The sequence below is a fragment of the Boleophthalmus pectinirostris genome, unplaced genomic scaffold (genome assembly GCF_026225935.1).
Source record: "Boleophthalmus pectinirostris isolate CB_2022bp ecotype Guang Dong unplaced genomic scaffold, ASM2622593v1 HiC_scaffold_2, whole genome shotgun sequence".
NCBI lineage: Eukaryota > Metazoa > Chordata > Actinopteri > Gobiiformes > Gobiidae > Boleophthalmus > Boleophthalmus pectinirostris.
The window spans coordinates 21,429,390-21,455,164 of NW_026571152.1; the positions used below are offsets into that span (position 1 = coordinate 21,429,390).

Below are 25,775 nucleotides of genomic sequence, written 5' to 3' on the forward strand. Positions count from 1 at the left end.
CTCCAGCGTGTCCTGGGTCTTCCCCGGGGCCTCCTCCCGGTGGGACATGCCCGGAACACCTCCCGAGGGAGGCGCCCAGGTGTATATGTATAATGTTATCCTAAATTAAGATAGATAGCATTGGTGTAAATTTTATATTGGTATAAGTATATAAACTTCTTAGTCACAATAGTACTCCAGATCAACCTGGGCATACCTGTAATGTATTTTATGTTTTTCTTGTTACTACATCAGCAGACCTCCCATCCTCTAGTGCATTTTTGGTATTTAAAGTGCAACAGCAATACTCACAAAGGGATTAGGTTAATGCATAGAAACACATAATGTTTGTAACTGGCTGAAGTAGCCTATCCAAAATGTACCCAGTGTGGTCAAGGAAAGGTTTGTCAACTAATGTAGTCTTTACCGTCGAATAAGTGTACCATTATTTCAAACTAAACAAATGTTTGATAAGTTCATTATTGCCCTTGGCCACTCAGTCTGGTCTGCCAGAGGTTGTGGGCTGCACCTTATAAATAGGCCAGAATCCATCACTTCACACACGCCTGCATATGGCGCTCTGGGAGGACAATGGGAGGCGAGTTTGAAAGGCCAAAGATTCAGACAACACTGTAAAAAAAAAAAAAAAAAAAAAAAAAAGGAAAAAAAAAAGAAAGGTAAGATAAAAATAGGTGACAGTGTGGGGTAAAGAAAATATAAGGTGCTAGACAGGCTGAAGAAGCAGCTGCTCCGCTTTAGGGCCCTCTGAAGTCCTCTATAAATCCTCGTCACGTATTTAATCCATGGAGCGCTGAGCCAAAGGATGCACGCTTGTTACTCACCTCTCCACCTTTACGCGCTGTCACACCCCCTCTCCTCCCTCTCCCTGTAGCAGCAGCCGTCCCGGGAGCAGACTGGAGGCGCTACGGGATATCCTATCGGGGAATCGCGGCAGGAATGCGCGCTCCTCCTGACAGCCGCTTCTCCCCGTACCGCAGCCTGAATGTGTTCCCAATTAAGCGCATCTGATAAAGCGCCAGTGAAACTCAAGGCGCCCGTCATCAATAGCACTTGACTGGTCCTGTCAGGCGGGCCGACATTGACACATGGCGCGGTGATGAATCGCCGTAGTGCCGTAGATAATTGTCTCGCCACATCTTCCTTTGTGGAGGTGTCGTTGAACTCCGCTGTCAAAGGCGCGAGCGCTTTGAATACGGCGCGTCACGTTCAATCCACGTTCAATTAATCTTTCTGAAGTAGGGAGGCTCCCACAAACCCGCTTCTACTCCATCTACCTGTCATTACGCACCAAAACAAAGACTATAGGAGGGAAAAGTAACTACAAATACTCACATTATTGTAAGCTGATTGAGTAGGGTGACCAGATTTGCTAAATCAAAGACTGGGACACTGGTTTGGGATGGTTGGAAATAATAAAATTGTGAAACGCGTAATTAAGGAAAAATTGTTCTGCACTCGGCCCATTCATGTGAGTCAGTATAGTTACATTTTCTCTGTGTTTTGGTCATTTTTAAGAAGCTTTTCTATATTTTACTTGAACATGTGTCAATTTATGCCTTTCATTACTGTTGGCAGGGATCAAATTGGCCAAAAATAGGGACACCTGGGACATTTCTTGGATATAACTGGGACAAATCGATAGTTTTGGATAAATCTGCTAAGAAAAGGGACACAGGGCTCAAAACTGTGACTGTCCCGGGTAAACAGGGACATCTGGTCACCCTATAATTGAGCGCATTTTGGGGTAATAGGCTAATACGCTACTTCTTCACCGAATTTTAAGTCTGTAACCTACTTGTCATACGCAGCACAAACTGACCTTTGTGCTGCGTTGTGCAGGTACCTAAACATTTTTTGAATTACACACACAATTTAAAACTCAATATGATCTATTTTGAAAGTTTAAAGGTCGTCAAAATGTCACCAGTAACATGGAGCTACATCCCACGAATAGCCCACAAAAGGATAAGATGTTTATGATTTTACAAGAGAAGTCAAGCAAATGTGATAGAAAAGATAGGCTTCCTCTTGTTTGCAATAATGAGAAGAATTGAGAGAAAAATGAGAGAAAATTCATATTGAGTAATTATTAACCTCAATGTAGTCAAGTTAAAAAAATAAAATAAAAATAGCACTTACACGATCGTCTGGAGTGCCAAAGAACGCCTCTTTACTCTTTTATGTCAGAAGCCACACAAGCATTTAGGGGGGCTATTACTGCCCCCGTGTGGTCAACTGTAACAACAACCCTGATAACCTAGTAGGTGCTTAAATTTACAACAGCAGTTTTAACCTCACTAAAGCATTAAAAACGATATACATTTTGGGTTTGTTTCTACTGTAACCTATAAAAATAAGCACTCTCTTTTCGCCTTCTCAAATCGCTTTAGTAACTCAAAATGTTCATTATTCTGGTGTGTTTTTTATTATCACTTTAAATTACAGTATAAGCTTTTATTATTTTGTCTCCTGAGAGGCACTTACAGTTAAAAGTGGTGCCACATAAATAAAAATTTATTATGGTCATTACTAATTGTGGTAGTGTGTTTCTGTTAGCCCAGGGCATATGTACAATACAGTAGCAGCCTCAGTTCCCTTTCATTTGAACTGCCATAATGAGCTGTATATTGTAATGGGGCAGCAGACTTAACAGTAGTCAGATGGCAGTGGCTTGGTTCACATCACTGTAACAAGTATGTCCATATATCCAGGAAGTCTGAATGTGAGTTCTAATAAGGCTGTTAGGAAAATTGTAATCACATGTGCTTTCTACCTCCAAAAGGTTTCACTTCAGGGACACAATCTGTAAATGTCCATAGCAAACATTATGCAAGACAAGTTAGCAGAATAGGCTAGATAAAAACAAATATCTGGCAACCAAACTATTCTTTATATTATGTGTAGTCCCTCAGGTCTCCAGGTAGGATCCACAGAAAAGAGAAATTCAATTCTATCAACTTTTTATTCTTTATATTCTCTCTCTCTGTCTTTCTATTTCCCTCCTCTCTCTCTCTACCTATCTGTCTATCTTAGAGTAACCAGATTTTCAACATTCAAAACGGTGATGGTTTGTATAAAAAAAATTGAAAGAGTGCATACCATTGTCCATTCTCGACTCACTTGAGGGTCAGTGCATAATCTAAAGGACTTCTGGTGCAACTGACTGCATTTCTTTGCCTTTACTCTTAGTGGGTATCAAATTGGTCCAAAATATAGACACTTGGGAAATTCCTTGTATAAAACTGGAACAAACTCACTGGCTTTGGATAAATCTGTTGGGACAAGGGATACAGGGCTCAAAAGTGGGACAGGTAAATATGGACATCTGGTCACCCTAATCTATCTCTTTTTGTGTGTGTCATGGTCTTATATATATGTGACACAAATAACTTGCACAAGTAGCATGTCCATTCATAGACCCTTCCCTTGCCGTACAATAACAGACATACAGATAATACATGTACATTAGTAACAGCGGAGGTAAAAGAATCACACGCTACACTTCACCCACACGGGCCATTAATAAAACACGTTAACCTATTATTCACATCACATTAGCTGCATTTACTGCTGCAGCTGCAATGACCTATTTCTGTGAGCATCATTACATATTCTCATCATCAACATTGATCATATCATTCTGGCAACTCAATACAGAGATGCATGGTGCTACCAAGTAGACAGAATCCATGTGAGAACCATTATTATTTCCAGGTCATCAATGATCTCGGTAGCCTTGATCTTGTACTTAAATATCATGTGGAAACATGTCTGTGATCAACACTTTCACATAAAAAATATACACATCTCAAACAGGAAAACAATCTAGGTGTGTTTCAGATGCATCACAACACAATTAGCTGCACTATGTAACATTTCTGATGAGCAACTTGGTTGTCTCTATGGAGATAATATTGCTTTGCCTGAGATGTTTCACAGTATGGCATTAAACTGTGAAGACTACAGTATATCTTGCATTTATTTATTTCCAGATGTTTTATTGCTGAAAAGTTGGCTACATGGAGTTTTGATTATGTCACTTCTAAGTCCAACTGGCAACTTCACACCTGTTCTAGCTTTTTTTAATTTTTAATTTTATTTTGCTACAATTCTTCTTTCTTATGGACCCGGAAGTGACACACTTAACGTTGTTTTTTTATGCCATACAGTAGAAGATTCCATACAAAGCAAAATCTCCATAGAGAAAGACAGGATGCAGAAACATTACACAGTGCACCATTTAAAGTTCTAAGGCCAAGTTATAAATTATAAGGTTCAACATTTGAGAGTTAGTAGGTTAGTAAACTCATATTGAAAAAAGAATGGGGAAGTTGGAGGCCTACAATTGTGTGAAATGAAAGACACAATTAGACAGTCGTTTCAAATGCCATTTATGTCATTGACTTTTCATTAGTCTAGTACAAATGCATACACATACATTTCACCATCTAAAACCACAGAGCAAAACCACTATTGCAATAAACATCACCGAACAAATAGAAAAGAGACTTGAGCTCAAAGGGGCTTACACGATCACATGCTCATTCATTACCATAATACACATTCAAATAGAGCATTCAATATTTACACATACATACATTCGGTCCCATTCACACACACAGCTTATATATATAATACAGCATTGAAGAAGAGTGGCTGTAAAAGGCATGTTAAGGGGAGTGTTACAGTAAGTAGTATGAAAAAAGGGGAAACAGCCTAACAAAGTGTACATAGAACACATTTTTACACAATTAAGCCAACTTTACTTAATATAAATATTCTTCATCCAAAAGTCAGTGCAGTGCCTGCTCAGGTCTGGTCCAAACCCAGTCTACTACAGACCTGGTCCTAATTACTCATCATCACACAATCTTTAAATCAGTATCACGCTATGCTTTGGGTGCGTGCGTTATGTGGTCTAGTACCTCAAAAGTCCAGCTGTGAAGTACTAGAGTGGTTTGACGTTACATAAGCCAATACAAAAAGAATGACAACTTTACAAATGTCCGCTTGTTTTTTTGTGTTTTGTTCTTTTTTTTTAGTTTGACTCCTGAATTCCCTTTTTAAAAAGAAGTTCACATATGGCGTAGCTCTACTGGATTCCCCTGAAGAGACACATTGCGAAGACCATGGCGAAAAGCTGCAAAAAGAAAACAAATAATTATCAAAATTGTAAATAACTTAATAATAATTCTAAATTAAGATGTGTTCTATATTGCTTTATTTGATTCACAGCGAGGAATATGCTTAGTTTAATTGTATCACCGAAACAGGCTATGTAAACTCCAATTTGTTTTGGAATATTAATAAAGGATCATGGTCTATGTAATAACCTTTGTTTTTTACAGTTGCTGCAACTAAACAATGCATTTAAGAAAAGAAGCTTTACATTTGATGCACTGTGACAGCCCACAATATTATGAGATATTTGACTATATAATATATCAGCTTTTGTTTCATATTTACTTATTACCACTTTGAGCTACAGTAGCTTATCTGTTAAATGTAATGCTAAAAGTTCACAAGAGCTGAGATTTTCTAAAAACCCATTAACTATTTTGACCTTGGCTAATTTTATTTTGCTTGCTATTTTGATCAATCTTAATTAAGCGATTAATTTGTACCCTAATAGATTCCATGATGATGAAAGCCTGTGGTCATAATGTTATGCTCAGTATGTGTGCAGCCTGTAGCTGCAGCGTTGCTGTACTACACTTAACCACCAGATGGAGAACTTGCCATATGTAATACAAGGATATGCACTTTCAATAACTGTTAAGTGTGACACTACTATAAAACGTTCCACAAAATAATTACTTTCACAAGAATATAAAATACAGCTTATAAAATTATTCAGTATTTTTTTGTATTTATTTTTATTTATACCTCAATGGTCAGCACCACAATAGCCAGTGCTCCAGCCACGTAGATGTAAAGTTCAAAGTAGTCGACCACAGCGGAGTAACAGCCCTGCGGACACAAAGACACAGTGTGAATGAATGGGCCATAAACAACAATAAACACAGTGAATAATAGACACAATTAAAGCAACACTCCCGCTTTAATCGAGTGAGGCGGTGAACAAAAGGATGATTGAAAGACTGTGGAAACACATCCTCACTGCCTTTTAATGAGTCTCTTTTTGTGTGAAGAAATACAGACACACACGTCTCCAGATCATGAAGCCATTGTCCTACAGGTTTGAACAACAACAGGTGGAAAAGCACGGTTCAAGCCTCCTCCTCTTATCTGCTCTAACTCATTCAACACATCCTTCATATTCAAACACTGAATAACAAGCCACTGAGTAACAAGTAATATTTTCACTATATCTATCTATCTATCTATCTATCTATCTATCTATCTATCTATCTATCTATCTATCTATCTATATCTATATCTATATCTATATTTATACAAATAAAATTGACTGTATTATTGTGGATAACAGTAAGGAATGAGAGAACATGGTGGTATAAAGTTTTATGAATTGTTAAAAAGTAAAAAAAAAAAAATTGACAGGCCATTAATCATAATTTGCCTGATTAAGTAACAAATCCCAGCTGAACTCTTCACTGTGTAGAGACTTCTGATTATGATGCGAAATTATGACCTTTGCTATAGTAATTACCAATTTAAACAAAGTTTTACATCTTTCAAATAGGAAAATGTCCTCAAAAGGTAATGTAAATGTAAGCAATACACTATAGTTTCATTCATAAATTTGTTGTTTTTATATTTGTCAGGTCTTTGTTTAATTTTCGCAATAGAAACCAGCGACTCCAAAACCTTCTCTACAGCACAAATTCAACTTTCCCATTTCACAAAAAATTTTATATATTTTGAATGGAAAAAAGTCCTCAAAAAGTAATGTAAATGTAAGCAATGCATTATAGTTTAATTCATATTTTTTTTGTTTTTATATAGTCAGATCATTCTATGTTTAATTTCTGCTATAAACACCAGGTACCCCAAAACCTTCTCTACTGCACAAAGTCAACTTTCCCATTTCACATGTTTCAACTCCGTGCATACTTCCAGTGAATACCAACTATTCTAATATGCACCACTCACACCGACATCCATGACAGTAATCAGCCATGGAGAAGCCACAGTGGTCCCTGGGTGTCACCCCTCAACTGTCTCCTGCTCTAATTAAGCTGAAATGTGCTTTAAAACGCAGACAGGACGGAGCAGATGCACGGGGGACAGGTGGAGGCAAAGGTGCTGATAAGACGGTTGTCAAGCAGTTACCTTATTATTGCGGAACATCATATTTCCCGACAGGCACTGCTCCTGGCTGATGTAGGCGAGCTCTCCGGCCTGATTGGCGCGCTGGCAGCAGGCCTCGGGCACCACATGATCCGGGTTGATGCGGCGGAAAAGACTGTCCTTAAAATCCTCAGGGCTGTTCACTCCGCAGCAGTCAAACTAGAGGCGGACAGGGGGACAATGAAAAGGCCATTAAAAGAGAGTGCTGGCTATTTGAGCAACAGCGGTCAGTCGTGTGTTCATGTGGCAAAAGGAAAGGAGCAGTGCCCTAAATGTCTGGGTTTGTAACTGTGGAACGTAACAAGATGTGTAAAGAGGTCCAATTTTTTAAAGGTTTAATTTAGGGGTGTTTTAAGTTGTAATTTTGCAAACCCGTGTCTTTAAAAAAAATATTAAATGACTTCTCTTCCTGTCTGTTCACTTTACGTCAAATAATGTATATTTTTTTTTTACCTCTGATAACTGGAATAGCTACTGTAAAACATGTGTATTTATGAATAATTGACCTAAACATCTGGAATTGTACTAATAAAACAGTAAAAAACAAGTGTAGTGAAGTGAAGTTAACCTTTGTAAAGGTTTAATACATAATGGTAAATGGTCAGTGGTCACATTTTTATATTACTCTTTTCCGACTTCGAGGCACTCAAAGCTCTTTACATCAAGGAACCAGTCAGCCATCCACACACACATTCACAGACACATTCACACGCATACACTGGGGATGAGATGAATTAAGTGTCTTGCCCATTCATCTGTGGGAGCTGTCAGTGGATCTGACTGCTCTACCAATGATGTTTATGTCTAACCTTCAGATCAGAGGACAAACACTCCACCAACTGAGCTACTGTTGCCCCAAAATATATTTCCTATAGGATTTTGACTTGTTTCAATAACATAAAAAACAGTTTGCATTTTTTAAAATGTGTTTTATTTTTGGCATCCGCACTTGCCATACTTGCTTACTTACTTCCCCAAATTACAGCATCTTGATCACCTATCATAGTAGGTTGGGTTGCCTGACAGACAGTTGCTTGAAAGCACAGCTGTGTGTTTATGGGCATACCGTGGTCATGATGGCGTTCCATGTAGAAGTGAAGACGTCCGTGTTGTTGACGCCCTGATAGTGCCTCTTCAGCTCCTTGGTGAAGTACTCTCTGGTCAGCTAAAGGTCACGCAGAGGACACAGTAGTTTTATTACAAGGAGGATTCTTTCCAGGTTAATTATTATTCTTTTTTTCTACACTTTAGAAGACAAAAGAAGTACAAAGAAGTATTTTCACAGAACAGTTAATTAATGTACGGCCTCATAGATTTAAGACTTGTTATTCAGTCAATGAACACAAGTGCAATGCCATGTAATCTCAAATAAACACTAAGGAACATAATCAATATAATTAACTTCAGAAAATTGCTCAATGAAAAATGAAAAAGTGATTATGCTGAGTGTATAATAACTCCCGGTGAAATTCAACCATAATTATATAATTTTCTGTTGCCTTTGTACACATACTTGAACAGGCATTTTGGTTTGTCTATGTGCAACAGAAATCAGTACAACCCTTAACTAAAAAGAAATAAAGCTACTTGTTCATAGCAGCACAGTATGTTTATTATTTAGCTTAGACATTCCTAACACCACCATTGGTTTATTTAGTAGCACTAGCAGTAATAACTTTCCAACTGTCTAGACATAAACAAACCACATATATCACATTTGACCAGAGGCAATGTGACCTAAAAACTGTTGTACTAAATACATTTGCTTTTCTCTTTACAACCTGCTATCTAACATTAAAACTGGTTAAAAGGTCAAGTTACGATTCATGTGAAACAATAAAATACTGCATCATGAATTAGTTCAAACACATGAATAAAATACACTTACATGTTCCCGGAAAATGAAGGCCAAGATGGCGGCTGCCAGCTCTGCTAAGAAGATGAGGAGGATGAGCATGAAGAACTGCAATAAGAAAAGAACAAACATATTACAAATTGTGAGAGCAGGCTGGGTAAGGTGAGGTAATCTAGTAGAAAGTGCATGTAGTCACTCAAAAACTCATTCTGGCTGTAGCCTCTTCACTCGCAATTAACTATTCATGAGACTGAGGGAAAGAAAATCAGATGAGATGTTGCTGTTGTGCCTTTTGCACCATCTAAGTTTTCTGGTGAGGGATATCGCAGTATGGAGATATTTTTACTTTATCTGTAATGTTTGACAGTATGGCAATAAACACATCCTTTTTTAAATTTTTTTTCAATTAGATGCATTCTTACTATGAGTAGGTCTCTTCTCTACAGATCTGACATGTAACCTGGCCTGGTGGCGTCACCTGCTTCTTTACATGAAGATAGATATGTTTATTACCATACTTTATAACATTCCATGCAAATTCATCTACCAGAAAAGTTACAAATAAGGGTCTACAGTTACGGTAAATACATCAGTTTGGCAAATTTGTTAGAGGTAATATATGGACACTTAACAACATTGTCAACACATTTTTCTGTTCTAAAAACGCTTGTAGGAAAATACTGTATACTGCATCTAAATAGGGTACAGTATAAAACGCTGTCATCATGTTTTCCAGTGGACTCACAAAGAGCAGCAGACACTTGTTTTCTTTGATGGCTCCACAGCAGCCCAGGAAGCCCAGCAGGAAGAGCATGCCCCCCATGCCCAGGACGATGTAGACCCCCGTGAAGAGCAGAGGGTTGGCTGCTACAATTTCCCTGAATCCTGTGGGGTCCACCAGCACCCACACCCCAACTCCCAGCAGGAATGAGCCTCCCAGCTGACGGGGAGAAGAGAGGAGAATTCTGGTGGTTAGACAAAATAGACATGCTCAAGAAAATTTAATGAGGAATCAGAGGATTATTTGGTATCCCCAGTGGCAGGCAAAATATTTAACAAGATTTCTAATAATGGAAAATGATGAGCCTCTTTTCACTGATGCAAATGCAGCTATGGGGGAAAATATGTTACCATTTTCTTTTGTCCTCTCAAAAAAAGATTTGTGAAAGTTATAAGCTGTATTCAAGTTTGTCCCCTGCCTTGTATGTAACAGATATAATTTTGTTTACATTTCATAAGATAAAATAAAGGTAAAAGTTAAATATAAGTTAACAACGTTGGGATTACCCCGATACCCAGATGTAACAGATGTTTGTAGATATCGGGTCAACAGCAAATAATTAAAGGAGACATATTATGCTAATACAACTTCTATGAGCATATTGCAATTGTTAAATGTTAGCTTTTTGACGATTTTGATGGATTCATGAATGTACTTCAGTATTGTCCTGTATGAAAAGATTTGTGTGTTCTGAAAATCCAAGTTTTAACCTACACCCTATCCACCACGCATATCCAAAACTCAGAATTTGAGATGAGTCATACACAAAAATGTTGCATATCATTTATTCACATTAATATACACATAAAACGAAAATCTGCTGCTTACTAATGTTACTATGAAGAGGTAGGGCCACCAGCAGAGAATCGATTCAATGAAAAAAATCTATGCATAGTTTTATAACTAAATACAAGAAATAAACATGTCTCCAAGGTAAATCTTGATTTCCCTATGAATAAACAAGAAAAATCTCAACAGAATACCAAATATTCTTCTAATTTTCACAGCATAAAAACCATAACAGACACCAGAAAGACAATTGTGAGTAGTACAATGGCAGAAATAAAATCAAATTGGATTTATCTACATCGCTGTCTTGGTGGGAATGGAAGGAGAAACACCCTCTTTTCGCTAACCCCCCAACCTGCCAGGGATATCCACAGTGGTGCAAGCTTATTTCCAAGCTAGCACGCTTCTCACTAAAGCCCTATACGTGCAGGGGCTCAAACTGACTCATGTGATTAAGAAAGGAGGGTGCTGAGGTGGGGGAGAGATCCGAGCTGTCTCCCTGTCACGGGCAAAGACCTGGGTCTCCACAAATGAGCGTCGCTGAAGCAGAGCAGCAGAGGTAGTCATTTTGAGAGCTCATTGGGCTTGAAAAATATGTTTGTGTGTGAAATAGGTAAAGACAAACAGGGTACTGGATGGGAGGGGAGTTGTATAATGAATTAGTTACTCTGTCATAAAAATAAATTGTGAATGGAAATAAGACTCTAAAATGTCACATGAGCTGTAATATTCAAGTGGTCAATAACATAAGGTGCACAACTGATTTAAGTTTGGTCCAATATGGATTTTTGAGCCAATAACGTTATCCATTATCTGTCCTGCCAATATTGCAATCCATAGCAACACCCATCATTGTATGTTAAGTTATAGCAAAGTTCACGTTATTGCTTTACAGTTTCAAATCTATGATTTAAACAATTTAAACTAAAAATTATTATGTAATAAAATATTATTGTCATGTCATTTATAGAGCAATAAAATTGGTTCAGAAGTTGACAAAATAGAAAACAGGAAGATGCTGAAGTATTGTTAGTGACAGGGAAGTGGGATGTAGTAACAGATTTTGTTGTGAGTCCATAGCTCTGCTGGACACTCTAAATGGTTTGGCTGCACTTAATAAAGCAGGAAAAGACAAACCCCTTTCCTCTGCCCCTTCCCCCTCACAGAATAACAGGATTACTGTTGATTGTCCGATCGGGGCTGATAAACCCAGGTGCCAGTCACAAAGCGTGTGGCCTCAGATGTGTCAGCGCCCTCAAATCTAATCACCGTTGAATTTGATACAATCAGCACCAGATTGGCTCCATCTAATGAAATGCAAATGTGTTTCCATTAGAGAGATGGGCAGGGGGCGGCCACCACACCATCTTAAATCATTAGAGCAGAGACATGTCCAGAGAGTGGTCCTGGGACCAGAGTGTGCTACAGTTTATTGTACAATGCAATTATCCAATTGTCTTCAATATTAGGTCTTCAATATAAGAAGTCTTAGAGGGACTAATAAAGGATACTTAAGCTGTCCTTTATGAAACGGGGTAAATTCATTCACTGCATTTGATTCAGTCTTCACCCAGTGCCGCAAGGGAAACCTTTCAGGAGCAGTGGTCACTGTATTGCAGGTCAGGACCACTTTAGTTGGAGAATTTTACCTATAGGGTATGGTTTGGATTGATGGCCGAAACCACAGTGCCCAAGAAGAAACCCAACCAGACACAGATGAACATGTAAACACCATATAGAAAGACCTGGGACAGCACCCAGGTGTCAAACCCTAGATGCTGGCTGCTTATTTGTCTTGTTTGTTTTGGTATACGTTAAAAGCATATTACTAATTTTTATTCATTTTTTGCTTGTTAACAGATATATTCTTGAATTCTTTTACAATCTATATTTATTTTCCAGTAGAATCTCTACATTTTAAGCTTTTATTAAAACCCCAAACATCATGTATTTTGGACACTCAAACATTGAACAGAGAAGTTCTCGGAGAGCCATAGAAATACTTACAAAGATGAGGAAATTGAAGACAAACATGAGGTACTTGATGCAGCTGAGGCAGTCCCCCTCCATGGTGGTCCCCCGCGCTGAAGCCTCTCCCTGCCCCTGAAGAAGAAAAGACAAAAAACAACTTGAATAGTGCCAAATATTCCCCGTCTCCCTCCATTCTCCTCCTGCCAATGACACAACACAGACTGTAAAAAACATGCTCACATATTTAATGAATTCTGCCAGTCAAGCTCAAAACCCACACAGACGCACAGCTCTGTCAGTTCATTTGGTCCAATTTCAACTGAAAATCCCAGCATTATTCCCCTGGTCTATCGCACCTTCTCACCAATCTCTAAGTAACTACAAGTTTGTCCTACGCACTGTCGGTCAACCTGACACATCTCGCCATGCAGCTTATGTAATTTTAAAATGCACTTCCACTGTCAGCTGGCATGATTTTCCTTTCAGTAGTGCTGGTTGGACAGATGGGGTTGATAGCTTGTTCTATTTAAGGGCATTTTAAGGATATGACTCTGGGCCTTGGCCTGCCCCTTTAATGTAATGAGAAGCAGAGGCCCTTTGCTCCCATAAGCCAGCCTTCTCTTTGACAGAAACACACTCTACCTGATGAGAGCCCATCTTGGTGAAGCAGAGACTATAATGAAGAATGCCCAGTCCTGCATTAGGCCAATATAGGGTCTTTCTCTCTATAAATGGTCCTATATACGTCTATAACTGATCTGCCAAGTAGCTTTTAGTGAATTTAACCCATTAGATACAAATGAATGAGAGCTTCCACAACGGCAGGCTGTCTTAGGAATCATCTCCTCTACAGAGAGGACATGTCCAACCACACAATTATGAAGCAAAAATGTACCTACTGTTTATACTCATTTGTGTTGCGCTCTGTGATATGGTAGATAATGTTTCTTAAATGCATTATCTAATCACTATAGCATTTCATCAGAAGTTTTCTTTTGATTAAATACTATGTTATAACTAACATTTCTGGTGCAGCGTTTGCCATCTGCTTGTCTCTATAGAGTTGTTTTTTCCCCACAGTATAGCATTGCACTTATCCACCGTGCATTCATCCAATAACAGATGTTTTATTGCTCAGTGCCCTGAAAAACATGCATTTATATTGTGAGCAGAGTTGCCTCTCTCAGATCTGACCTATAGGAAACTCCTCATTGTCCCCATGGAGATACAAGTTTAATGCCATACTGTGGAATATTGGAAAAGCATCTCTATGGAGAAAAGCAGCATCTCTACCAGAAAAGTTATAGTGCACCTTTAAAAGTACTTGCACAAATTACTGCTACTGCTGGTTCATAATAGACCCTTACTTATGATCCCCAGATTCCCAGTACAAAGTAACATGAGGGGGACATGCAAATGCCTTTTAGAAATCAAATTAATGAATTCAATTTAGTCAAGAAAATTAATTACTCCAGAAAAATAAACCCGCTGTGTTTGCTTTTGTAGCTATGATTATTAATTGGCACTCCTATAGCGATACAGCCTGAGTATCAAGCGGATTAAAGCCCAATTTCTCAAAGGATTTCTATTTACACAATAAAGCAGCTACACACTTCCATGTCCAAATGGAAAAGTCTAAAAGCCTTCCTCTCCGTCTTTGTGAACACTTTGGAGTATGCCTGTCAGTAGTAATCTCCTGATCTCGCACGGGTTTTCTGTCAGACTGCTAGTGTCAGTGCGATTCTCCAGGGTTAGCACGGACTCAGCCTCTGAATCCTCTCTCTCTTTGAAGGACTTCTGCCTCCTGCCACTGCCCCTCCTTCACCCCAACTTTCACTTTATCGACCGAAGAACCAACATTTTCAGCAGGGATAACCTTAACCTTAGCAAATCCACTATAGAAAACACTGCTGCTGACAGGCGGTGTGTTACTTTTAAGGAGTGGAAAAAGCAGTCGCAATTTGAAATTCAAGTATACGAAATATATACAACAAAATATGTTCTCAGATATAAGTCAACAGGATCCAAACACTGTTATTCCAATTACAGCAGAAACTCAAGTGGTTAGTTAATGACCACAAACCAAAAGATTGATGGCTCAACCCTCACTGTTCAATATGTTGAGGTTTTCCTGGCAAATGCTTCACCCAGTTTACCTATTCTGTCTTTGTACACTACCATTTGTTCAGTAATTGCTGCTACAACTGTCATATGTGTACCATGATTAACAACAATAAATCATGACACACCTACTACTGCGTATTACTTTGGCTAATTTTAAATATATCCTTGGTTCACTACAACTGATTTGTTTCTTGTACAAAATACACTAATTGAGCACTTTCTTTTGATGTTAATCTTACTTCATTATAATCTCCCATTTAAGTAAGCAACAGAACAAATTCTCATTTAGTTTCCATTATCTTCCTAATTCCATTGTGTTTTAAACATGTCTGAAAGTTTTCCCTCATTATTCAAGTTGCCGTGATAAGAAGTGAACAATAAAAAGCAGGCTGCCTTTGTCGTGCTGTGAGAGCCAGTTAACACAAAATGAGAACATTTCTTCCCCTGGCTGTGCACACGGCTTATTATTTCCCCCACTCCACTCGCAGGGAAAATTGATTTGGCGCTACAGTTAAACACCTCCTCTAAATCATAATGAGATGCTGAGGTATTGATCACAACCCTAAGAGCGGCCTGAGAGCCTTGTATAGGATGAGGAGGGCTTTAATTAACCCTTTCCTTTTCAGAGGCGCGCTGAGAGGCCTAATGAGAGCGCAGCAGGTCTTAATTGAGATTTGCATGTATTAGAGAGACAGAGCAACAGCACGGCCATTATCCCTGCTCCGGCTCCCTTTGTCAGGCTTTGGCGAAGAAGATTATAAACTGTCGGGTGCACACAAGCTGGAAAAGAAATCTGATCTGAAACAACAACGTGTGATAGTAGTTATTAGGAGGGAAAGTAAAAAAAGAGGTGAGAATAAAAGTACTTTTGAATGTACTTTTGCATTCAGGGTCAGAATACAAAACATAATGCATTCTTTATTTATTAAGGCTTGGGACTAACATAAAAACAGTGTAATAATAAAAATATCATAGGAAGATCATATGATATTATTTGAAATCTTACATTTCTTAAAGGTGCAGTATGATGTGGTAGTACATCATCTGCATGATGTCATGAAAACTTGCAGGGCGAGATCTTCCCCCAGGCCGAATAGCAAGTTTGTGGAGATGCAACCCTGGCCAGAATAGACTTTTTTTTCCTTTTTTTTTTTTTTTTTTGCTTAAATATTACATACTGTGACTTTAGACAGCTTTTTCTATATGGCTGTTCCCTTCTGATTTTGTATTGGTAAAATCTGCCTCCAACATGCTGTAAGTTATATTGATGAGGTACTTTTTTTTACTGGCAAAGGACTGGCACCATTGCTTTCTATGATCCTTAAAAACAACTAAACCCAATCTTCGTATGTAGCTTTTTCACAAGGCGTACTCATGAGATTCCAACTTTGCTGCTCTGTTCAAAATGCGCTGAAGCTTTCCTCCCTATTCACTTTCATCTTTGAGGTAAAAAAAAAAAAAAGATCTCAAGCCAATTTTGCATAACTTCACAGTGTAGAAAATGCTACAAAAATGAAGTGGGCAGTACGGTTATAGCAAAGACCCCGACATAAGAAGTCTATGGTCCACAGCAGCGGTGAATAAATCAACCTGCCACCGAGACCCTAGAGAAAGTGCAGCGTAAACAAACTGGTCGTTCCCATGACTCCCGGGAGATCACAGGTCCTCATCCATCACTGGCCGGCCGCATACGCTTCAGTGCGCTAAAGTAGTAAGGGAAATTCTGCAGGCAACATTATCTATACACAGGGAAGTCAAGTTCACTCCCCAGGAGCCGTGGCTACACCAACAAATTACTGCAAGTTTAAGAAGTAAGGCAAGTTCAAAATTAAGGTGTAGTGCAGTTGGAGAGCACTAGGGGGCGGCTGACTGCTGACTGAAGTTTGTAAAAAGGAGCAAAAATTGTTAATAACATACCATGTTAACGTGAAACAAATAAACAGACATTTGAGGAGTTCTGTAAGTATTAAATCTTCTCTCCAATTTATGTCTCTCTTTTTTAATTTTAATCTTCATGATTATTTATGTTTTGATTTGTATTTATTATGATTTTAATGTATTTCTTATTCTGTAAAGCACTTTGAATTACTTTGTGTACGAATTGTGCTATACAAATAAACTTGCCTTGCCTTGCCTTAAATCTTAGGATGTCTAAAAGATAACTGTCAGTATGCCTCTCAGCAAGTGGCAAAATGTACACCGTCCAAGACCCACAGTAGCAAACCTGAATAGTCAAATGTAATTAAGTACACAATTTTTAACTTTGTTCTTCAGTGTAACTGCAATCCTTAATTTGTCCAGAAATGGTCGAAGATAATAATAATTTAAAAAAAAAAGCTTTCAAAGGTATCAAGGTCATCTACAATGTTTTTGAAATCATTTTTCAGTCTCAAGGTACTGAAGGGAGGCAGTACTAATCTAACTCTGGGTAATATAAAGGTCTTACATTATGTAAGATTGAGTCTTGTGAGCTTTTAGCCATGTTATAATGCCATAGCCTCCCCAAAAGCATACCCAGAGCTGTGTTTGGTTTCATTCACACGTTTGAGTAAACCTGGTTTGTTAGTCTACAGTCTAGTCTACATGTTCAAAGATGAAAATGCTCTGTCCCACCTTGTGATGTCACGAAGTGGTAATTCTCAAGTTAACAGATACCTGTTACATTTTGTCAGTAGAGACCAGCAATTCCCAAACTTTAATTATATATAAATTATCTAAATGATTCTAGAGAAGGTGAGTAGAGTTTAAAAACACAGTGGAGCACTTCCTGTATTAACACATGACATCACAAGGTGGAACAGAATGTTTTCCGTTTGGAAACGGAGGCTGTGTGTTAAACATGTGTGAAACAACATTATAACATAGATCAGAAACTAGCGTAATATGAGCTCTTTAAATACTAGATTATCCACCGGACTTTAGACTGAAAGGGACTTTTGGATGATGATTTCCAAGACATTGTCTGTAAAACTACAGGTAGACAACTACCTTTGAAACATTTTCCAACTTTGTTCTTCAGCACTGGAACAGTTTTCTTCCCAATTAAATACAAAGCTAAGATTGATAAAAATGCTGAAAATATATAATGCTAAATTCGATACTTGCATAATTACCCACAGTATAAACTCATCTGTCAGCCAAATGCAAGCTGTCGACAATATTTGCTTAGCTATTGCCATTTGCACATTGCACTAACGATGTTGAAATGATATATTGTGGAGGCTGACTCCGCTCCTATTTTTGCCCTGTGCTGCTTACGAGTGGAAATTTCACTGCATGCATGTTTTCAATGTGACAGTATTTTCACTGAGATATCCAGTAAATGTCAACTTGTCTGCAACGTCTTCCAACACTGACAACATGAGGAGGCTCTTGACAGCACAATCCCATTGTTTACTCCTGGCAAACAGCAGCGTCCGAGCAGCGTGCTGGAGTTTGATAGTGGTTTAATGAGAAGAGATGCTAAATCAACTTTGCAGCGTCGAAAAGAAGCCTGAGCTCTGTAATGAGGGCAAACCATCTGACCTACATTCTTCTTCTCTCAGAGTAGAATTGTAAAACATGGCTACGGGCTGTCTTCATGTTTTAGTTAGAGAAGTTAGAAAGATAGAATTTATATTTTATAGTATCAAAATGAGGTGTATTGAATGAAAAAAAATATATATATATACACACACAGCTCAGGCATTGAAGGTTGAGGATCTCCTTGAAGATGACATTTTGGGCATGATTAATGAAGTGAGAACATATTCTCCGCTCAGTTGCCATCGGCACAACAAGGAAAGAGTGTCTCCTCCTACATCCCCTAAACCACCGTCATACTCTAAGTGTGTGAGCCCCAATAGCAAATATTCATTAAACTGTAGCATGATAAGGGTCGCAGCTTGACCTGCTTAATGTCATTGACCCTGTAAATGATCACCTGTAATTGAACCCTGAGGGAGCATACCGCGACCTGGGACTGTGTGCAGATGGGGCAGGTGAACATTTCCATTTAGTGAGCTCCACTCTGAAACTCCCTCTGGAGCAGCTAATGCCCCCTCACAATGACACCCAGAGACCACACACATGCCACATCACCCTTTATCTCAATTAAGCCCCATTTTCCTATTGCTCGATTTCCTCCATCAGCTGCAGAAGTAAACAGCCAGACATCCCGAGCGGAGGCGGCTCCTCAGTTGGAGTGGGCCTCTCTGGAGGCACACATGTCCCTTAATGAACCTCCAATTAGAGAGAATGAGCCCTGGGCTGTGCTGCCACACGGAGCAGCTTTGAAGTGTGCTGAATGCTAAGCAGCTATAACCCTGTGTGCTCCTGCAGAGGGCATACAGCGCTCACACAACAGCAAGAACGCAGAGGCAGAGGTGCACAAAAAGTGTTCACAAGTATGTGAAAGGCAGCAGCTTTGTGTGTGGGTGTAGCTCACACTGAGAGCTCAGCCCTGTGCATGTGTGCTCTGCTGCCTCAGAGTAGGGCCTTGAGATCATGAGATCCAGGTGGAAAATCTTCGACCCACATCTATCCACATACATCTGATGTGTAGATAGTGGAGAGTGATATCTATCAGTATGTATCATCAGGACATAAAGCAGTTCTTATCTGGTCCTGCTCTGTCTGTGGTCTGCTCTCCCTAAATGAGCTTGTATACTCCCCGGGGCACCAGTCCTCTGACCAGCAGCTGACACACTCCTAACAACAGGCTGATTAACAGGAGCCGACACACAGTGAACAAATGCACAGTCAGACTCACTCCCATGTGTCGTCAACAGCACTGCAGGCCACATTCCTGACATCCCGCCCGGGCTGCCGTCCAGCTGTTAGTGCAGACCAACAGTTGCTCATACTCCTACAGTGAAATCGATTCTGCGGCTCCTTAGATAAGAACAGTGGGGGAGGGGCACTGATAGCCGCTTGGTTAACTCTAGGACTGATAGGATTGATATGAGTTGGGCTTTGGGTGTGCTTCCTCAAAGCACAGGTTCTCACTTAATCATATCAGCACCTTTATCTGAGGGACTGGAGGTACTGGGTCGATACAGGCTCATGGAGGCATCGATCCCCTGGAGATGTAGATGGAGTTCAGTGGATGGTCCCAGGTTGCGAGGGCTAGTAGTAGCAAAAGAAACAATGAACACATGAGCATTTGTCCAGGCGGCTGTTTGGATCGTGTCTGGATTTTCCCACAGGGAGTCCAGGGATGACACACTGCTCTGGGACTTTCCTGCAGAAGGACTAATAATTAGATTTAAATACTGGATGCTATTGAATATTGTTTGAGGGAAATTTGTGTTTTGTTGCAGGGAAAGTTGCAAGGAAAGTTTCAATATCAGTCACACTACTGTTAAGAATCTATAGCGTTGTAACTTATAGTCGACATTACTGTATTTACATTACAATATTAATATAATACATATTAATATTAGACTTAGACAAACTTTCCACAAGGGAAATTATTTGGACAATTACAACATAAAGTGTATTTTAAATACATAATTTGGCTGTTTAAAGGATACTTAGAAGATCATTCCAACAAGAAGAAGTACTCAGAATACTGCTGCTACTGCTACCGCTACTACATTTGCCATCAAGAGTGATTTACAAGTACAACAATGTTTTAAAAGTTGTAAAAGTAGCCTGTAGACATAATTCTTGTAATATGGTGTCTACCACAGCAGACAGCATGTTTTCTATGCCAGATGTGTTGAGCACCAGAGAGCGGTGGGTGGTTTATTGAAAGACAATACTCGTAGCCTTGAGGCAGAGGACCCCCAGTGTGTAAACATACAAGGGGCAAAGATCAACTCGACTTCACCACAACAATAACTTATTTTGGCACACTGGACCTAAACTCATTTCACATCTGACTTTATGAAGGGTACAGGCAGACTTGCTAAAACTGTATGTCGAGTTATTTTTACCACATCTCAGTCTTTTAAATATAGACAGTGGTCGTCAAGGCAACCCGGATGTGTTGTGAGAAGGGCCTTTGTCTGCGGAGCGGCGTTTGGCATCTCCACTTAGCACTAGTTCCTGTGTGGAAACAAAAGAGCGCATGGCCCAGCACTTTGGAGGACAGCTTGGCCAGCCATTTGTCTAATGAGAGATCAGTCCCAGGGTTTAGCACAGGGCCATATGTTAATTTGAATACAGCTATAGTCCCCCGGTGTTGAATGCCCTCAAGCTGTGTTCTCCCTTATTGAAGAGTGTGTAGTTGTTGTGTGCACATCTGAGGAACAGTTAAAGTTCAACTGATGAAAAGAACAGAGCGGAGTAACCTAGTTTATCTAACAAGCTGCTGAGGTTTTGCGGGCAATGCAAAGATCAAAACAAAGCCTTGAAGAAAACACTAAATTTGAATGTTTGTGTTACTGTGGTAGATAAAAGGGAGATCCGCTTCCATTGAAGGTTTCTTTGTGAGTAACATGTTAAAAGAAAAGAACCCAATGTGTGGTGATGTGTTTGGATACGCAGTGCGGTGGTGTCCTATTTCTACAACAGGGATTCAATATTCTGCATTACATAAGGGCTGTCTTTCAGTCTCCTTTCTCTTATGTCTTTGTCTACATGGGTCAGAGTCATAAACAAGAAAAGCTAAGCACATTTAAAAGTACATATTGATTTTTAATTATTACCAATTAATTTATACAGTTAACATCTTTTACATAAGAAAGCAGGTAGAATCCCAAAATAAGTAAATGTACTAGATTTGAAGCTATGTTAACAGTCCTCAATTGCAATGGCCATTGAGAATTCAAAATATTATATCTTTTGACTGGGGAAAGAGCATCACAAAATCATTAAGGACTGGCTTGCTCTATAGAAGTAATATAAAGTAGTAGTATATGTTACTAGGATCTTTTTTCAGACCAAGAGTTTGTTTTCCTACCTGACAGTTTCGACTACTCACTAGTGGTCTTCCTCAGAGTGGTCACATAATGTTGCTGAGATGTGTCTGGTCAGCTCATTTATACAGGTTTTGGTGCTGTTTTCCTACCAGTGGAGGCAGGATGACAGCACCATCTATAGTCTGACTTCCTTAGGACAGTATCCCAGGTGTATGAGAGTAAAAAAGCCCCCTTGTCCCAATTTATGGACCATTCTGAGAAAGCAGTCAAAACTGTCAGGTATGAAAACAAACTCTTGGTCTGAATAAAGAACCTAATAACATAAATTATTGGAATACCATATGAACCTCATTGGACTATAAAATAGTAGCAGTAGTAGTATATATGCAATGTATCGCCTACAGATAACAGCAGGTGAAGTAGCATTGTAGTAAACCTAATAGCTAGGCTGGACAATATTTATTTAATACGACAACTGCAATAGCCATGAAGATTTAAAGTACTTCTCCATTTCTGAATAAAGATCTCATTATCCTTTAGTTATAACTTGCTGAGTTGCTTGGAACTTGCTTCAGTGGCTATAGCTGTGCAGTGGGGGGCAACCAGCATCAATATTTCATGTTCTAGACCAGACACTGTGCCTATTAATAATACAGTCTGCCAGTCCAATGGTAGACTCACAGTATGGCCACTTGCTCTAATATTAGGTAACCCAAATAACACCATCCCATAACCTAAATACATTAATGCTGTTGGAAACTGGAAAGGCATTTAAAGTTTTTATGGATGGGAAGAAAGCTGAGAAACTTTGCCAACACATCTGCAAAACTTTACAGGGAAAGACTCTTAATGACCCAAACATGTTATAAATATAAAGCTTACTGCAAAACACCATTAATATTAACATAACATAAGAAGAGCTCACAAGCCACCATAGTGTTAGTTGAATTTCTGAATATAAAACCACAAGGAAGGGCATCTGACAAAACATTTTAAATATACTTCCACTTATACTACTATTAGTATACTAATGCATATTCTTATTTTATTTAGACCTGAGTTTGACCTTGAGTTATAGTCCTAAATCAATAAATAAATGATTTGCATTAAGAAGGGCTTAATCTGTACCAAATCAAAAAATATGCAAATTCTGGTTAGCTAAAAGGCAGAAGGTATGGAAAAGCTGAAAGGAAATGAATAAATGATAGACAGAGTAGCCCAGTCCATTCATCACCTGATGCACACATGTTTGTATGGCTTCTTTTATGTCTGTGCTATGACTGATTACTTCTGATGGCGTCTGGCTCTAAAACTCCCCTTTAACCTCTCCATCCATAGTGTCTGCTGCGGCCGAGTTGTGACTGGAATACTAATATTATGAACGCCAATGCAAATGACTGGGTAACAAAGGTCTAGAGCAGTCCCACTGCTGAGCTGGTTAGGGACAAAAGCACTTGTCTGCTGCTCTCTGCTCCAGACCGCTCTCCACAATGCTCGGCCTCCTGTCGACAGTAACAATGTTGTCAGCATCTTACTGAAAGGAGTCTGTCAACAAGCACTTTCGCCTGTTTCTCTGCTGAATTAACAGGAAGCCACTGGGGCAGAATCAATGCAGTGGAAATATGTGGCTTCATGCTTTTGCTACAAGTTTTTCCAAGGTAGAACGCAAGAGGAGTTAAGAAAACTTTCATCAAATCAAACTAAGGTTAACTTAGTAAATGATCTATTGTGTAGTCTGTTACATCTCTCATCATTTACTGTACTTAAATTGCAACACTGAGTTTTTAAAGTCATAATTTGGGTGTTGGATGGGATGGGATTTTGCCCTAAACATGTGAATTGTGTTATTGCTATAACAACAGAGGACAGCTGCCAAATGAGATTGCCAAATCAGTAAGGAAGCACTTGCTTGAATCCCATGAATTGGTACTACTATAATACAATTGGACATACTAGTACTTGTTTTTAACTTACAACTTATATTTCTATAATCAATTTGGTCTGACATGAATGGATTTGTCATGGTTAATAAATTTAGTCGAGTTTATGAATTCCAACAAAAATTAAACCATGTAATAGTTAGTAATTATTTTCACCTCTGACCATATGCAATGCTACTATAAACATACACTTCACCCATTCTTGCATAGTGTGGCATTTGAGTGAGTGTTGGTAGTGGGTGGAGGGGTAGATTGGCAGTCTCACTTCCGTCAGTCTATCCCAGGGCAGCTGTGAGTACAAAAGTAGCTTACCATCACCAATGAGTAATGGCTACATTGGTTTGAGAGGCTTTGTCGAGCTTGTAAAGAGCATTACAAGTAGGCCTGTCACAATATTTACTATACCAAGTTATTGTTCAATACATGACAAATGGAACAATAATTTTTGGGGGACAATATTTATCGTGGGAACTTTTCTTTTGCAATGCAATAAGATTTCAGCTGTAGAAGGTTGAATAAATAACTCCTATGACTCATTACAGATGCAAACTAAGTACTAAAGTGTACAATTTAGAATATTTTTTTGGGGATAATTCTGGTTTAGGGATATTGTGCCAGAGGCATAAGTTAGTTTCAATATTATTGTCTATCATCACAGGCCTAATTACAAGTACAAGGCATTATTGTTATAATAAATATATACAGTGTGCTTATCTTACCATGGGTATCTGTGAGGGCCACGTCTTTGTTCAGGTGAAGAGGACAACTCTGGTAGACTGGTTTGGCTCTCCTTTTCTCATGAGCTGCACACACAAAAGGGAACACAGGGTCAGGGCAGTGTTAATGGGATGAATAAACAGTGAGAAGAAACAAAAGTGGCACATTTGTCACTGCCTGCTCTAATTCATTTAGGCCAAATACAGCTGCAGCTTGGGACAAAATCAGATTCTGGGGCGCTTAAAATGACTAGCTTGGTATTTATAATGCATGAGGAGGCCCTTGCTCCCAACTGTGGTGTAATCTAGGGCCATTTTTATCTATATTTCACATCACAGCTCAGGGCAAAATTATACACGTGCTATCCTTAGAAGTGCTGGTGCTATGGTTTCTATTTGGTCAGGTAAAATTTGCATATGTGTCTCATGGGGTCTTAATATGTACCTTCTCTCTCGGTAATTAACCTTTATTAAAAGAGAAGACACTTGCAAGGCTCTGTACTGCTCCTGTTCTGACCTTGAAGCAAACCAAGAACTCATGCATTATTCACTGAAAAGTAGTACCACATTCCTCCGTCTACACATTGCTGCACTGTCAACGCACAATGCATCTCAAGCCAGGTCTATAATGAACAAGAATGTATCATGCCTGCTTTTCTTGAGAGCAAGTGTCCTCTGACTTAAAATAAATAGTGGATGAAAAAAAAAAAATCAAAATACTATTACTTTTAATACTAGTGTTAGAACAACTACATTATGGCACAATGGAGCTGAACAGGGGCTGCCTGCTCCGGTTCCAGAAGTAAAATTTCCATTCAGTTTCCCCATAGATTTAGTGAAAAACTCTAATATTAACAGTTCAAAGGCATCCAACCAGCTACGTTCTACCTAATATCCATAATACAGTTGTTTTATGCCCAAAAAGCACATTTAAAATGCAAGATTCAGCGAAATGCTTTAATAACTTACTGGTTTATAACGTTTCAGAAGCAGGTTTAAATTACATTATAGTTTTTTTGGCCATTAGTTACCACATAGCTGATTAGCCCTGAGCAAAATTTCAAACTTTTAAATACATTTTTTTTGGAAAGTCTATGGGAAAATGAATGAGAAATGTAGTTTTGGAATGTTTGAACTGGATTTCTAATCCGGTTATATCCACTTTCTAGTACTAAAGTTGTTCTGGATAAAACAAATACAGAACAGATCAAAATATTGAGTAGAAGTTAAGGTACCTGAAATACTATTACACAACTGAAATCCCTATCTACCACTACTTCAACCACTACCACTACACCTACTAGTATTACATCATGTTTCCAAGCACCACTGTTACTACTGCTGCTGCTAATTGTACTACTACTAATACTACAACTGTTGCATGTTACTAGGTCATTGGGTATGAATAACATGGACCCAATTAAATCAGCTGTCTTGAAGTTTCATAGTGTAAAAATATTCAGCAGGGGCACCACTGGGTTC

The 25,775-nt window shown here is 38.9% G+C and overlaps 1 protein-coding gene across 2 annotated transcripts in view; it reads right to left on the reverse strand.

Moving 5' to 3' along the window:
- Positions 1-4,375: 4,375 nt before the first annotated feature.
- The window catches only part of tspan18b (tetraspanin 18b), a 69,980-nt gene continuing 48,580 nt past the window's right edge, over positions 4,376-25,775 (reverse strand). For both annotated transcript variants that reach the window (XM_055155998.1, XM_055155997.1), the window contains exons 2-9: positions 24,297-24,380; positions 12,705-12,800; positions 9,873-10,067; positions 9,161-9,235; positions 8,339-8,437; positions 7,255-7,431; positions 5,887-5,970; positions 4,376-5,140 (exon numbers count right to left, since the gene is read on the reverse strand). In XM_055155998.1, coding sequence (XP_055011973.1) covers positions 5,093-5,140; positions 5,887-5,970; positions 7,255-7,431; positions 8,339-8,437; positions 9,161-9,235; positions 9,873-10,067; positions 12,705-12,800; positions 24,297-24,299 — 777 coding nt within the window. In that variant the 5' untranslated portion in view covers positions 24,300-24,380 and the 3' untranslated portion in view covers positions 4,376-5,092. The remainder of the gene's footprint in view (positions 5,141-5,886; positions 5,971-7,254; positions 7,432-8,338; positions 8,438-9,160; positions 9,236-9,872; positions 10,068-12,704; positions 12,801-24,296; positions 24,381-25,775) is intronic.